Source organism: Saimiri boliviensis, chromosome 1 (assembly GCF_048565385.1).
Source record: "Saimiri boliviensis isolate mSaiBol1 chromosome 1, mSaiBol1.pri, whole genome shotgun sequence".
Lineage (NCBI taxonomy): Eukaryota > Metazoa > Chordata > Mammalia > Primates > Cebidae > Saimiri > Saimiri boliviensis.
In genome coordinates this window covers 121,512,784-121,528,615 of record NC_133449.1, presented here as the reverse complement: position 1 = coordinate 121,528,615, position 15,832 = coordinate 121,512,784, and the positions used below count along the sequence as shown (strand labels likewise).

The 15,832-nt window shown below is 48.2% G+C and overlaps 1 protein-coding gene across 7 annotated transcripts in view; it reads left to right on the top strand.

The window, feature by feature from the left end:
* The first annotated feature begins 1,046 nt into the window (after window positions 1-1,046).
* Window positions 1,047-15,832, top strand: part of NOD2 (nucleotide binding oligomerization domain containing 2) — a 44,671-nt gene continuing 29,885 nt past the window's right edge. For 6 of the 7 annotated variants that reach the window (XR_012518533.1, XM_074403056.1, XM_074403072.1 and 3 more), the window contains exons 1-2: window positions 1,047-1,117; window positions 6,962-7,428. Coding sequence is in view for 6 of the 7 variants with exons in the window: in XM_074403056.1 (XP_074259157.1) it covers window positions 6,970-7,428 (459 nt within the window). In the remaining variant the exon portion in view is untranslated. Of the gene's footprint in view, window positions 1,118-4,721; window positions 4,810-6,961; window positions 7,429-15,832 lie in introns of those variants that run through there. The other variant, XM_074403085.1, reaches the window with a different exon arrangement.

Here is a 15,832-nt window from a genome sequence, read left to right as displayed (position 1 = left end):
CAAGAGCAAGGAGGACATGGAGGACAGGACTGAGGCGCCACAGCTGCCTGGCTACCCCCACAAAGAAAATTAATTAAGAAAACTGACAGAACATCTGAACCTAGACAACTCTGTGTGTGGTGCCATGGAACCCTACATTTATGCTGAGAGGGCAACACGTCCCTGAGAACAGTGGAAGCTTTAGATCTGCAGCCCTCCTGGACCACACCCTAGGCAGCTCTTCCTTTGGCTGGTTCTAATTAGTAGTGTGTTCTTGTAATGAAACATAGCCCTAAGTTTAATAGCTTTCAGTGGGTTCCATGAACTTTTCTAGTGAATTACTGAATGTGAACATGGTTTTTGGAAACCCCCAGCTGGTGTCAGAAGTGAGGATGGTCTTGTGTGTGGTGTGTGTGTTGAGAAGTGGTGTGTGTGGTGTGTGTGGTGTGTGTGTATGTATGTGTTGGGAAGCAGTGTGTGGAGGGGGAGTGTGTGTGTTGGGAAGTGGTGTGTGTGGGGTTGTGTGTGTGTGTGTGTGTGTTAGGAAGCGGTGTGTGTGTGGTGTGTATGTGGGTGTGTGTGTGTTGGGAAGTGGTGTGTGGGTGTGTGTGTGTGTGTGTTGGGAAGCAGTGTGTGTGGGGTGTAAGTGTGTGTTGGGAAGTGGGGTGCGGGGTGTGTGTGTGTGTGTGTTGGGAAGCGGTGTGTATGGGGTGTGTGTGTGTGTGTTGTGAAGCAGTGTGTGTGTGGTGTGTGTGGTGTGTGTGCGTGGTGTGTGTGTTGGGAAGCGGGTTGTTCTGAGGACTGTCCGGTTCCTTCCTGGTTGAAATGAGGCCCAGAAAGGGAGGCCCGCTGGCCAGGGCACAGGGCCAGGACCCTCCAGCCCCGCAGGCAGGCCCGGCCCCTTTCCTGCGCGCTCTCTCCCTGTCCCAGGTGGGCCTGGCCAGGCCTGCAGAGGGCGCTCTCAGGGCTGCGGGGCCCGGGAACGGAGCGGGAGCGGCAGTCCGGGCAGAGCAGGGGCGGGGTCCCGACGGGGGCGGAGCCGAGCGCCGGCGCAACCGGAGCTGAAGCCCAAGCTGCAGCTGGAGCCGGGAGTCGTGGCCCAGAGCGGGCCTTGGAGTCGGGGCGCCGGCGGCTCGCGGTGAGTGCTGTTTCCTGGCGCCTGGGGGTGGGCTGCGGGGAGACTGTGGGCGTCGATGGTCCCGCCCCCAGGACTCGAACACTTCACGTCCCTCCGAGCAGTCTTGGCCTCAGGGCTTGGAGAAGGGTTGCCTCGGTTTCTCCTGGGGGAGTCCCGGGTGTAGATGGGACATGAGAAGGAAAGGGGACACCTTCAGTTTGGAGAGGCCCCTGGCAGGAGTGGGAAGTCCTGAGGAGCCAGGGCTTCAGGTCTGTGAGGGCGTCATTCTTTTGAGTTCTTTCCTTTCTGTGGGACTCAGTTTCCCCATCTTCACCATGCCAGTGAGTGGGTGTGAGAGGGTCTGCCAGGAGGATCCTACTGCCGCTCTCTGCACTTCTTAGGGGAATCTCCTGCCTCCTTCTCCCTTGGTGGGTGTGAGATCTAAGTTCAAATCCATCCTTTCCCAGATAGCCCACACCCGCGGGGCTACATCCCCCAGCTGTTTGCTCTCTGCTTCTCAAGTTGATGGAGCAGCTGTCTGGTCCTGCTTACATTCCAATGAACTGAAAAGCCCTCCATCCAATCGCCCTGCGGAGGGCCTCCTGAAGCTGCATGAGGGTCGGGGGCTGGACTCCTGCTTCCAAGTTCACTCTTTCTGAGCTCTTGGGCTTCCTGCCATGGCCTTGGTTTCCCCATGGGCTGTGACTTGGCCTCCTCCAAGGTCCTTGTTCCACAGAGGGGGATCGCCTGCCTTGTCACCCTCCCCGACCTCTTAGTGAAGAAGACCAGAGTGACATTCTCACTGCCTGTACTTGCCTGTCCCAATCACTCAGCCATGAGGTTAGTGCGGCCCTTGAATTTGTTGGCCTCCCAAGGTCCCTCTGCCTCTCTGCACCCTGGGATCTGAGGCTGGAAGCATCCTCATCCAGCCCACCTCCCTCCAACCCAGTTCAGAAACCCTCTGCAACACATGTCTGGTGGTGGGGAGCTTATTACTGATGAGGTGGCTTTTCGGTGTCTTGCGGCTCTTGTTTGCTTTACCTAAAATCTGTGGCTTACAGATTTTGCACCTTGGTTCCACGTCTGTCTCCCGGAGCCATGCAGAACACATCCATTCTTTCATCCATTTTAGCAGTCATCATTCATGCACTGGATGAGATGTGAGACCGAGCAATGGGAAATCAGACAAAACTCCCTGCCCTCATGGAGTGCACATTCTAGAAAGGAATGGACAGCAATGAAAGAAGTAAATCTATGGCACGGCAGGTGGTGGGAAGTGCTACGAGTCAAACAAAGCGGGGAAGCAGGATGGGGTACTGGGGCTGGGTATTGCATTGTATATAGCACAGTTAGGGAAGGCTTCCCCAAGACCAGGAGAGCTGGGCAGTTATCAGGAGGTGAGGGTGAACCTTGTGAGTATCTGTGCGGGGAGGGGAGGGGGCTTTGGCTTTCACTCTGAGCGTGATGGGAGCCCTGGTTTGGAGCTGAGGAGTCACCTGCTCTGACTTGGGGTCTGGCAGGCCCATCCAGCTGTGGGGTGGAGAATGGACGATGATGGTTCGGCTAAGGGCAAAAGGAGAGCCTGGTGAGAGGATCGGTACAGTTCTGGGGAGAGACCACAGTGGCTTACACCATGGCCCACAGTTGGTTAAAAAAGAATTGAAAAAAAAAAAAAAAAACCCAGACATTCAGATTTGGGATATATTTCAAAGGCCATGTCAATAGGATTTGGGGTGCAAGAGAAAGGTAGAATCAAGGATGATTCTGAGTTTTTGGCTCGAGCTTCCGGAGGTTTGAAGCTACCGTGAACTGAAATGGGAGTTGCAACGGGGGAGAGCAGGAGTTTGGTTTTGTGCTTGTCGTGTGAGCTGTCCATTAGGCATCAATGATGATTAAGCAGTTGGGAAAAGTTAAGGGCGGAGGTTGGAGTTGGAAATGAAACTGTGGGCATCGTCACCATATAGCTGATACTTAAAGCCACAAGAGCAGGTGGGTTCATTTAGGAAAGGAGCAATATGGAGAAGAGAAGGGGTCCAACCACTGAGCGCTGGGGCCCCAGCTATTAAGAACCAGCCAAGAAGACAGGAAGAGTGAAAATCAGAGAGTTGGGGTGCCCCAAGGAGGAAGGAGGGAGCAATTATGACCAATGCCCCTGGCAGAGCAGGCAGGCTGAGGGCTTAGGACTGAGCAGCGGGAGGTCACTGGTGACCATGACCAAAACAGTCTCACTGGAGTTGGATGGGGAACTTGGAGGATGAGAATGGATGGGAGGATTTGGGGACAGCGGTGCAGGCAACAGACAAGGGGGCCTGCTGTAAAGGAGGCAGAGAAATGGGATTGGAGCCAAATGAAGAGGAGTGTCAAGAGAGGGCTTTACTTTTACAATGGAGGATTAGAATGCATTGTTCACTGGTGGGGAGAACTGGTCTCTTAGAGAGAGAAGCTCAGTGCAGGGGAGGGAGAATGGAGGATGGCTGGGGGAAGGTGTGGGGACTTGGCGCCAGCAGAGACCCAAAAGGCTTGGGAAGCTGAGCTTCCCTGGGTTTCCCCTCCTCTCCTGTCTGCAAGGGGTCAGTGGGCTGAGATTTCAGCACTTAAGCCAAGCGTTTGCTCTTGGCCCTAAAGAAACCAGGCTGGCTGTGGTCGCAAGAAGGAAGGAGGTGTCCGGGATCAGGCCTGGGCCTGGGGTTCAGGGAGAGCCCACGTGGGTCACCCCTTGAACCTCTCTTTCAGCAGGGAAGTGCCCCTTTCTCTACATGGACTTCACCTTGGGGAGGACAATGGTGTCTTTGAAGTTGTAGTAACTGAAGGAGAGAGCAAAAGGCGATGCAGATAGGCTGATAGATTTTGTCTGAAGAGGGGAAGACCGGCCAGGTGATAAAGGGTTAAGAAGAAGGATGTTAAGGACAATTTTTAGGAAATGGATAATAAGTGAATATCTATTTTTTCTCTGTCTTTCTCAATGTAAACGGAAGCAGGAAAAACTGAAGCAAGACCTAATGAGGAACTTCCCAAGCTGGGGAGCTTCCCGAGCTGCTTAGTGATGACAGCACTAAGGTCAGGTCCTCCTCAGATGTTTAAGATGAGACAGGACAATACCTGCTCAGAGACAGGGGGCTGGCTGAATTGGTTCTCAGGATTCCCTCTGCTCTGAGGTTTCTGGAAGAAGGCAAGGGCAGAGGTGTGGTGATGTGGCTGCTGGTGGCTTGGGCGGGTCTCCCCACATGGCTTGAGCCATGTGGCTTGGGCGGGTCTCTCCTTCCTGGTGTCCACAGAAACCGGATGTCACTAGCCGGCGTGTGCATGGCTCACAAGTATGCCAGGCTGCTCCAGGCTTGGTGTGGTAGGGAGGGGTCCCTACTTACTTTCGACCTGTTCCCTTGTGAATGTGTCTCATGTCCTCAGTGGGGTTTTTCAGTGAGAGTCATGGTTGTCAGGATACACAAGTCTTTGTGCTAGAATTGCCTGGAATTACCTAGTTCTGTATGGCTGGTTGGCCAACTCTGGTCTCCGGCTCTTCCTTTGGGAATTTCCCTGGGAGGTGGCCAGGCTCGCCAGTCCTGTGCCACTGGGATTTTGGCATTCTGTGCAAGGCCCACCCACAGTTGCCATGCCTGCTTCCCTAGCCTAGTAGGCTTTGATGGGGGAAAAGGGTGGTCCAGGCTCTCCTGATAAGGAGAAAAGAGCAGGTGTCCTCCTTGAACATTCTCTGGGTAGGAGCAGGCGTTGTCCTGGCTCAGCTTGAGTCTCAGCCTTCTTTCATTCCTGGCTGCACACGTGCTCCCAGGCCTGGGGTCAGATGCAGAGTGCTGGCTCCATTTCTGGGCTGTTTTCTGGGGAGGTTGGAAGGGTGGTTATTTTCCCCAGGACCTGGGCAGGGGCGATGGTTGGGGCTACCATTGCATCCCTGGCTGGTATTTCCACAGCTGAGAACCACTCCAGGGCTGAGCCCAGAGCTTATTCTGCCCCTTTTTCTCCTCTGCTCCCCTGTCCCCAGCTACCCTACCCTCTTGGCTCCTCTGCTTAGAGGTGGGCACAGGGAAGAGACCTCCTTGGCCTAAGAGAACTACCTTAGTTCCTGGCTTCCAGTGGCCTCTGCAGGGGAACACCCTCTCTCCCAAGCAGCCAGACACACAGGCAACCTCATTGCCTCAGTTTCCCCATCTGTCCAGCACAGGGCCCCTTGTGCCCCAGCAGCGTTCTGAGAGATTAAAGGTTTCTCCTTTTGCTTACCACATTTGCTGCCATATGAGGACGGGCACAGAATGTTCCCGCCACCCCATGCCCAGGGGATATTTGACTCATGAACATTCCCACAGTGCCTCTGTGGGGCACAGCACTGTGCCAGGCTCAGGGATGCCAGGACGAGTAAGACCCAGGCTTCCACATGGCCCAGGCAGGGAGAGAGACACATAAACAACCATCAGGAAAGATGCAAAATCCCCAGGCCACATGGCATCTGCCCCCTTGAATGTCTGGGAATGTTCCTGATTTATAAAAAGAAGCTGACGGCCCTCTTTGTTTTCCATGCTTATACCCTTTCACTTTCATTTCTTCTGGGCACTGCACCAGCCCTTGTCCATGGATGCCATGACAATTGCAGAACTGATCACGCTGAGAGATGTTCTCAGCTGCTCAGGGACCCTCCCAGGGCTTGAAGCTCCTGGAGGGTCACTTCCCCTCAAATCCTCAGAACCCAGAGCAGGTTACTGACAATGGCAGTGGAGCAGCCCGTTCATGTGGTTTCGAGGGTGTGGGAGGGGGGTGAGGGCCCTAGGGCAAGTGTGTGGGCAAGTGTCAACGGGGACACGGCACCAGAGCGCTTGGAAACAGCTTAGTTTACACCGTTATTTTTCACTTTGCCTAGGCTGGGACCTTTAGAACAATATCCTGAGTCTACCCCTTGGAGAGCAGTGTGCAAAGCACATGGCACGTGCTTGGGGCCCCCATGGGGAACCCAAATATAAGCGTTAGAGACACGCATTCTGGAGTCGCACACGGCTTGTGTTGAAATCCAGGCCCAGCCTGTCTAGCTGTGACACGTCGTACAAATCACTTAGCCTCTCTGTGCCTCAGCGTCTTCTTTTGTAAAATTGGGCTGATTGTAACCACTACTTCAGAGTGGCTGGGAGGGTTCCGTGAATTCATGCAGGAGAGCACTTAGAATGTCTCCTGGCGTGTTGTATGCTTAATAAATATTAACCATTACTGAAACTGCTGTAGCCTGAAACCAGTCAGGATCAAAGAGCCCCTCTCACCCTGCTTCGAAGAGAATTAATTCCCTGATCACTTGGAAGATCTCTGTCTCCTTCTCTCTCTCTCTTTTTGAGACAGAGTCGCTGTTGACCACATTGGAGTGCAGTGGCTTGATCTCAGCTCACTGCAGCCTCCACCTCCTGGGTTCATGCGATTCTCCTGCTCAGCCTCCTGAGTAGCTGGGATTACATGTGCCCACCACCATGCCTGGCTAACTTTTGTATTTTTAGTAGAGACAGGGTTTCACTGTGTTGGCCAGGCTGGTCTCAAACTCCTGACCTCAAGTGACCTTAGGAGATCTCTTGCTCCTAATAGTACCTTAAGCCTTTTTAAACGTTTTAAGCCAGAGACCAAGCATGCCTATGGGAGTTAGGGATCTTGATTTAATTTTTGGTTGCTTCAAACTCTCTGTGGGACTTTGAGGTGTTTCTTGCCTTCTCTGGGCCTCAATTTGCACATCTCAATGGTGGGGAGCTTGGATGGGATAAAGTCTGAGGCTAGAACCAAGGCCAGCTCGGGTTTTGCTGGGGCTGACTTGCCTTGGCCTTCCCCACCACCCCGTGTCTGGCTTTCAGAGAAGTCCCACACTGATGTTGTTCTCCTCCCCAGGTTGTGAAATGTGCTCGCAGGAGGCTTTTCAGGCACAGAGGAGCCAGCTGGTGGAGCTTTTGGTCTCACAGTCCCTGGAGGGCTTCGAGAGCGTCCTGGACTGGCTGCTCTCCTGGGAGGTCCTCTCCTGGGAAGACTACGAGGGCTTCCACATCCTGGGCCAGCCTCTCTCCCACTTGGCCAGGCGCCTCCTGGATACCGTCTGGAATAAGGGTACTTGGGCCTGTCAGAAACTCATCGCAGCTGTCCAGGAAGCCCAGGCTGACAGCCAGACACCGAAGCTGCATGGCTGCTGGGACCCCTACTCACTCCACCCAGCCCGAGACCTGCAGAGTCACCGGCCAGCCATTGTCAGGAGGCTCCACAGCCATGTGGAGGGTGTGCTGGACCTGGCACAGGAGCAGGGTTTCGTCAGCCAGTATGAATGTGATGAAATCAGGTTGCCGATCTTCACACCGTCCCAGAGGGTGAGGCGCTGCTGCGTGCATCACAGAGTTCCTGGGAAAGGGTGCTTAGTCACCAAGATTGATTTATCCTCATGAAGTCAGCCTGTGGGGTAACTTGGTCTATGGGATTTCCCCTAAAAAGGTAGCCAGGCAGGTAAAATTTGCTCTTGACTCTTGGCAGGCAACATACAACTTTTTTTGTTCAGAGATGAAGTCTCACTCTGTTACCCAGGCTAGAATGCAGTGGCACGGTCATAGCTCACTGTAGCCTTGAGTTCCTGGGCTCAAGTGAGCTTCTGGCCTCCAAGTAGCTGGGACTATGGGTCCTGTACCACCACACATAGCTAATTTTGTTTTTCTTTTAGAGATGGGGTGTTGCTTTGTTGCCCAGGCTGGTCTCCAGTTCCTGGCTTTAAGCAATCCTCCCGCCTTGGCCTCCCAAACTGTTGGGATTGCAGGCATGAGCCACTTTGCCTGGCCAACGTACTGCTTCTGCTGAGAGGAAGTGTGTGGTGGCCAAGGGCTCAGATTCCGGAGCCAGAATGGCGCAGGCTCAAGGTCAACACTGTGTGATCTCAGGCTTCCCGATGGAGCCTCTCCAGCCTTAATCTCTCTTGTTTCAGTTTCCTCATCTATAAAGCAATGCTAATAGTCATATGGTGCCTATCCTATAAGGCTGTTGGGAGGATTCGATGAATTAATTCAACGAGTAATGCTTAGGACAGTGTCTATTACCGCTGTCTGCTATTGATTATTTCTGTTATGAGTGATACTCTGTACTTGTATGCTTTAATTTCTGTTTTAAATTAACAGCACAACAGGTCATAACACTGCATTATATTAAATCTCTATTTTATAATTAATATAGCATATTATACACTACTATATAATATTAGCATATTATACACTAATATAGCTTAAATGTTTATGTAGGATTTTTGTTATGAAATTGCATTAGATCATAGAAGTTCAGAGTTGGGATACAACAGCCCCTGACAATGTAATGACTCAACAGAGACTACCACGATAAAGAAATGACCACTGAGTAATTTTGAAACTTTTGTTTCTTGCAAACAGTGATTCTTAGGGCTCCTGAGAGGCAGATACTTTATAAATCGGGAAATTGAGGCCAAGGAAAGTATTTTGAATAAGCTCACAGTAGTTAATGAGATGGCCGATGCTGGACCAGTTGTCCAGCCTTGGCCATTGACTTATTCATCCATTATTTATTTTTTCCACCAGAATCTATTAGGTACTTCATACATATTTGCTTAAAGTTTGTTGTGCTCATAGTGCTTTGCACATGGTAGGTACTCCATAAATATTTGTCGATGAAATAAATGAGTTATTGAATGAATCATTGAATTAGAATTACACTGCAGTGGTAAAATGGACTGGCTTGGGGAACATTTTAGTTTTTCTTTTTGTCTGTTTTCCAAAAATGTATGAGGTGTTCACGTAAGTCTGGGTAACCCTAGGTTGAGATTGGGGAAATAAATTAATTTGTCTTCAAGGCTGCACTAAAGCTGGCTTATGTGGCAAGGTATTTACAGAGTAGGGAACACGGTACAGTCTCCTCTGATTAGCTGTGGGTACAGAAGGCGTATTCATTATTGCACTGACCTTAGTTTCTCTTATAATTTGTTAAGGGAATTGAATCAGCCCATCTGAGAAGTTACAAGATTGTGTCTTGTAACTGAGCTCCGACTGACTGAGTGATTACAAGATTGTGTCTTGTAACCTTTGAAAGTTCAGCAATGTGGTCTGGTACAGATGCTCGGAGGGGTTTGGAGAAGGTAGCCTAGATCCCTAGGGCCCAGAGAAGACAGGACAGGAATAGAGCAAGTACATGGATTGGCGAAGAAAAGAAATTGGCTAACTCATGGGTCAAAGAAGAAATCATGATGGAAATCAGAAAATATTCAGATCTAAACAATAATGAGAATATTATTTGTCAAAATCTATTGGATACAGCTAAAGCAGAACACGGGGGAACTGTACAACCTTCAATGCATAGGTTAGGAAAGAGGAATGGCATTTATTTATTTATTTATTTGAGATGGGGTCTCACTGTGTCACCCAGGTTGCTGGAGTACAGTGTCACCATCCTGGATCACTGCAGGCTCAAACTTCTGGGCTGAAGCGATCCTCCTGCCTTAGCTTCCCGAGTAAGTTGGACACAGGTTAGCACCAACATACTGGGCTAATTTTTGGGGGGAGTGTAGACACAGGATCTTGCTATGTTGTCTAGACTGGGCTCAAACTCCTTGGCTCAAGTAATCCTCCTCCCTTGGCTTCCCAAAGTGCTGGGATTATAGGCATGAGCCACTGCATCTATCAAAGGCTATATTTTAATGAACTAAGAATTCTTTTTTATTTATTTATTTTTGAGATGGAGTCTTGCTCTGCCAACAGGTTGGAGTGCAGTGGCACAATCTTGGCTCACTGCAACCTCTACCTCCTGGCTTCAAGCGATTCTTGTGCCTCAGCCCCCGGAGTAGCTGGGACCACAGGTGCGTGCCACCATGCCTGGCTAATTTTTTTTGTATTTTTAGTAGAGACAGGGTTTCAGCGTGTTTGTCCGGATGGTCTCGATCTCTTGACCTCGTGATCCGCCCAGCTTGGCCTCCCAAAGTGCTGGGATTACAGGCATGAGCCACCGCGCCTGGCCAAGAATTCATTTTAAGAAAAAGCTAAATAGATAGCAAAAGCAAACATTGAAGGCTAGGACTGAGCTGAGTGGGGAGCAGGGAAAACAGATCTGAGAATTGCAGGAGATTACAAGTGGTTTGTGCTGCCTGAGGTTTAAGCTATTAGAATCAAGATCTCTCTGACCCTCCTTTGAGCTCTGACATTCTGTGACTCTGATTTGGTGGCCTTCCCTAAGTGGCCTTTCTGATTTCATTTGGATGGTGCTTGTGGTATGTTCAACCAACACGTCTTCGCAACTGACCTTTTCATTTCCTATAAAGAAGTAGTTGTCATTGATTGCAGGTTAGGGACAGAAAATGCTGTGGAATGAAACAAAATACAAGTAAAAGAACCAAATTCCAAAAATACCCATTGCTACTATTGACTGTGTGCCTACTGTGTGGCAGGCCCTGTGTCCATTTCCTATATTGTCTTATTTAAGCCCCACAAGGGTGTAGTGTGATTACACTGTTTCTTAACAATGAAGAAACTGCCCAAATTGCCCATCTGGGAAGTGGCCCAGCTAGAATTTGAATCCAGGCCTGTTTTCCTCCAAAGCTTGTTCTATTCTCTATCTGTCATAAAATGTGGGGGCTTTGTGTGGTAAACTTGCTCAGTTGGGCATAGCAGTTGTTAGGAAACCTGAGGCTGGTAACACCAGCTGTAATACCAGCTGTCCGTCTGACTCATGCAACTGTTAAAGTTGATAGGGCTGAGGTGTCAGACTGAGCTCTGAATTGCCAGATTCCTATAACAATATTAACTTAAACATTTTCAAATTAGGAAATTCACCATACCTACAGAAGAGTGTGTATATTTCATATGTATGATGTAAACTGTTCCTATCACCCAGGTTAAAAGACAGGCTGTTTCTAGTACCTGGGGTCTTCTTTAATTGCAACTACCAGAGGTAAATACTGGCTTGACTTTTGTGTAAATCATTCCTTTGCCTTTCTTTAATGTTTTAGCATCTTTTAAAATAAATCCCCAAACAATGTATTGTTCTATTTAAAAAAACTGAGTAGCAAGCCAAAAATAGCTGTATAAAGAGACTATTAGGCTGGGTGGTGGCTTACACCTGTAATCCCAGCACTTTGGGAGGCCGAGGCAGGTGGTTCATGAGGTCAGGAGATTGAGAGCATCCTGGCTAATGAAGTGAAACCTGTCTGTACTAAAAATACAAAAAAATTAGCTGGGTGCCGTGGCATGTGCCTATAGTCCCAGCTACTCGGGAGGCTGAGGCAGAAGAATTGCTTGAACCCGGGAGGCAGAGGTTGCAGAGAGCCGAGATTGTGCCACTGCACTCCAGCCTGGGCAACAGAGAAAAAAGAAAGAAAGAAAGGTCACTATTGCCTTTTCCTAGATGAAGGTTCCCAAGGCAGGGAAGCTGAGTGGAGTCTCAGGGACTTGGTCTGGCTTTGCCTTCCCTGGGAATTTATAAGGACCCCTTCTGGAAAGTCAGTAGGCAATGATATAAGCGAGTCTGGGGAAATACAGTGCTCACTGCAACTGGAGGGTCTGGTAAGTCCTATGTGAATTAGGTGCTGGCTGTCCAGAGGAAAATGGCCAGAGGAAGCACGCTGCCTCATACAGTCTGTGGTAAACTTGCCAAAGGCTACTGTAGCTCAGAGGAAAAGGCAGAGACTAAACACTTCTGTGGAGTGAAATGAATGTCCTCAGCTGACTCAGGCAGCAGGAGTTGAGAAGAAATGATATTAGTTCATGGTGAAGACAAGTCAAATATAGATAAAGGTTAGGGTCAGTCCTGCCTGGACATCTAGGGGATAACTGCCCTCAGTGTGTCTGAGCCTGGAGTCACTGCTCCATTCTGTCTGAACTGGTGGCCATCTATCTACTTACAGTACACAGCCATCAACCTGAGATTTCCCTACATGGTCTTCCTGCATTGAGTCTCCTCTTCAGACTCTACTTTCCTGGTTTACTCTATTTTGCTAGACCATATCCTCCAGTCAATTCCTTAGAATGAATGTATGAAAGTTAAAAATTTCTGAGCTCTTACATGCCTAAAAGTTCCCTCATACTGGATTGATAGTTTGGCTGGGTTATAAAATTCTGCACTGGCCATCATTTTCCTTTAGAACAGGCGTCCCCACACTTTTTACACAGGGGGCCAGTTCACTGTCCCTCAGACCGTTGGAGGGCCGCCACATACTGTGCTCCTCTCACTGACCACCAGTGAAAGAGGTGCCCCTTCCTGAAGTGCGGCAGGGGCCCGGATAAATGGCCTCAGGGGGCCGCATGCGGCCCACGGGCCCTAGTTTGGGGAAGCCTGCTTTAGAATTTTGATTGCATTGTTCCATTATTGTCTCTTTTCAATATTGCTTCTAATAATTCCAAACCATTTTTTTTTTTTCTTTTCGAGACTGAGATTCACTCTGTCACCCAGGCTGGAGTGCAGTGGCGTGATCTCAGCTTACTGTAACCTCCACCTCCTGGGTTTAAGCGGTTCTCCTGCCTCAGCCTCCCAAGTAGCTGGGATTACAGGGACCAGCCACCATACCTGGCTGATTTTTGAATTTTTAGTAGAGACAGGGTTTTGTCATGTTGGCCAGACTAGTCTTGAACTCCTGACCTCAGGTGATCTGCCCACCTCGGCCTCCCAAAGTGCTGGGATTGCAGGCATGAGCCATTACTCCTGGCCTCCAAAACCATTTTAAAACTCTTTCTGGAATCTTGTAAAAATTTTTTTTTGGTCCTCAGCATTTTGAAATTTCAATGATGTGTCTTGGTATTTTTCCATTGTGCTAGTCACCCAAGAGGTAGTTTGAATCTGGAAACTTCTCTCTTTATGTTTTGGGAAATGTTCTTGATTAGTTTATAGATGATTTCTTCCTCTCCATTTTATCTCTTCTCTCTTTATGAGACTGCTATTACTTTAATGTTAGAACTCCTTGACTAATCCTTTAATTTTCTTCCATTTTCCATCTCTGTGTTGTTTTGCTTTACTTTTGTATAATAGTCGCAACTCTATCTTTGAATTCTTGAATTTTTCTTTTCTGTTGTCATGCTATTAATTTGGTGGTTCTAAAGTAGTCAGAGAGCTCTTACTTAAAAGGTGAAATTCGAGCAAGAGGTACATTTGACTGTTCTTTTTTGTAGTATCTTACTCTTGTTTTATGGATGCAACATCTTCTTTGACTTAGGATCATAAGATTGGTGGGTTTTTTGTTGTTTATTTGACTGTTTTTCACTCGTTGTAAACTTTTTCTACAAGCTGATTTCCCCTTTTCCCCTTGTTTGGCTTATATCCCCCATGTTAGATGCTTTCTCTGGGCTTATGATACTCTTTGGTTTTCTTTCTCGTGATTGGCAGGTAGGACTTTAAAACTTGTTGAGCATGTGGGTGAAACTTGTCTACCATGAATTTCACTGTAGACATTTTGGGAAATGACAGTGTTTGTATCTTTAGATCTTGCCTCCTGGGTTGATCAAGTTATCTGAGCAGACCACAGACCTCTTGCCTGGGAATAAACCAGAAATCTGTTTCAGTTTGACTCAGTTCTCCTTGTTTTAGTCATTTCCTTCAGTTCCAGAGGTCCCTCATGCTGATCATTCCAGAATTCTTTACAGATTCTAGGATACACACTGCATGGTTTTCAACTTTCTCATTTTGGGGTTAAGATTGGGCTTTCAGGAGTCTCCTGAATCCATTACCATTCATTCTTTCAGCAAATTTGAGTACCCGATTTGTGCTAGACACTCTTCTATGTGCTGGGGATACCTCAGTGAACAAAACAGACAAAAATCTTTGCGCTGGAAATACACACACTCCAGTCAGGGGAGAGGAACAATAAGCTAAAGGAAGGAAATTACAGAGTGTGCTAGAAGGTGGTAAGTGTTTCAGAAAGTAAATAAAGTGGGTTCGGGAGTTGGGAGTTTGGGAAGGAGGAAGGGGATAGATGATGGCAATTTTAAATAGAGTAGTCAGAGAGTTCTTACTTAGAAGGTGAAATTCGGGTAAAAACTTAAAGGAGGACAGGGAATTAGCTATGTGGACAGCTGGGGGAAGGCTTCCATGTAGAGGGGACAGCCAGAGCCAAGGCCCAGAGGCAGGAGCATGCCTGGTAGTTTTAGGAAACAGGAGCCAGGATGCTGAGTGGAGTAAGGGGAGGGTCAAAGGAGAACCTCGAGTCTAGGTGGTTCTAGGCAGGTATTTTTGTCTGTTTTGGGCCCTGAAGGTTGCTGGCTGTTGGACTTGGGCTCTTGCTCTGAGAGAATAGGGATGCTGTTGGAATGTTTGTACAGGATCGATGTGACCTGAGTTTTGTTTGTAAAGGGTTAGGCTCTGGCTGTGACATTAGGACTAGGCTCTTGGGACAGGAACAGAAGCAGGAGGACCAGTTTTGCAGCCTGTGCAGCTTTCCAGGTAAGCAGGAATTTGGCTTGGAGCAGCATGGTATACAGGAGGTGACAAGAATTGGCAGGGCTCTCTAGCTGTGTGTCTGTATGTAGACACTGACTACAGATGGCATTTGAGCACTAGAAACCTGGCTGGTCCACATGGAGTTTCCATAAGCACATAATATACACCAGGTTTCAAAGACTTAATATAAAAAAAAATGAAATCTATCTTGCTTTCTTTCTTTTCTTTTCTCTTTCCTCTCATCTCCTCTCCTCTAGTCTTCTCTCCTCCCCTCCCCTCCTCTCTCTCTCTCTCTTTTTTTTTTTTTCTTTTTTTTGAGACTGAGTTTCGCTCTGTCACCCAGGCTGGAGTGCAGTGGCGTGATCTTGGCTCACTGCAATCTCCACCTCCCAGGTTCAAGTGATTCTCCTGCCTTGGCCTCCCAAGTAGCTGGGATTACAGGCTATGTCACCATGCCTAGCTAATTTTTGTATATTTAGTGGGGATGGAGTTTCATTATGTTGTCCATGCTGGTCTCAAACTTCTGACCTCAGGTGATCCACCTGCCTTGGCCTCCCAAAGTGCTGGGATTACAGGCATGAGCCACCGTACCCAGCCATATCTTGCTATTTTCTACATGGATTGCATGCTGAAATGGTAATGTTTTGACTATTGTGGGTTAAATATAATATATGATTAAAGTTAATCTCATCTGTTTCTTTTTACTTTAAAAAATGTGTCTCTTAGAGGATTTGAAATTACACATGCGGCTTGCATTTGTGCCCTGCATTTTATTTCTGTTGGATAGTGCTCTTTGGGACATGCTTTGAAGGAGGAGTCAACAGGATTTGACAGATTACAGAGGAGAGGCTTCACGGGTGACTCCAAGACTTCAGGGCTGAGCACCTGGAAGAATGGGATTAATATTAGCCAAGATGAGGCAGGCTGTAGGTTTGGCAGGTGTGTGGGTAGGTTAGGAGTTTAGTTTTGAATATGTTGGAGGTGTTTATGAAACTCTGAAGTGGAGATGGAAAATAGGCAGTTGGATGTGTAAGTCCAGGCTTCAGGGGAAGGGTTCAGCCTGGAGATGAAGATGTGGGAGTCTGAGCAGAGGTTGTATTCAAATATTCAATCCATGAGACTCGATGAAATCACTTCTCTTCCAGATGGTTTACAGCTTGCAGAATCATTTTCTCTATCTTTGTAGGTTTATGTCTTTATTTTGTTTCATCTATTTTTCAGTTATTCACTGTTTTAGTGAGTTTTGAGTAGGAGCCAGATTGGATACGTGTGTTCAATTCACTATCTAACACGGTATTAACTACTTTAAACTCATGTGGTTGTCCGATTATTTTTCTCATCTTTTATTCT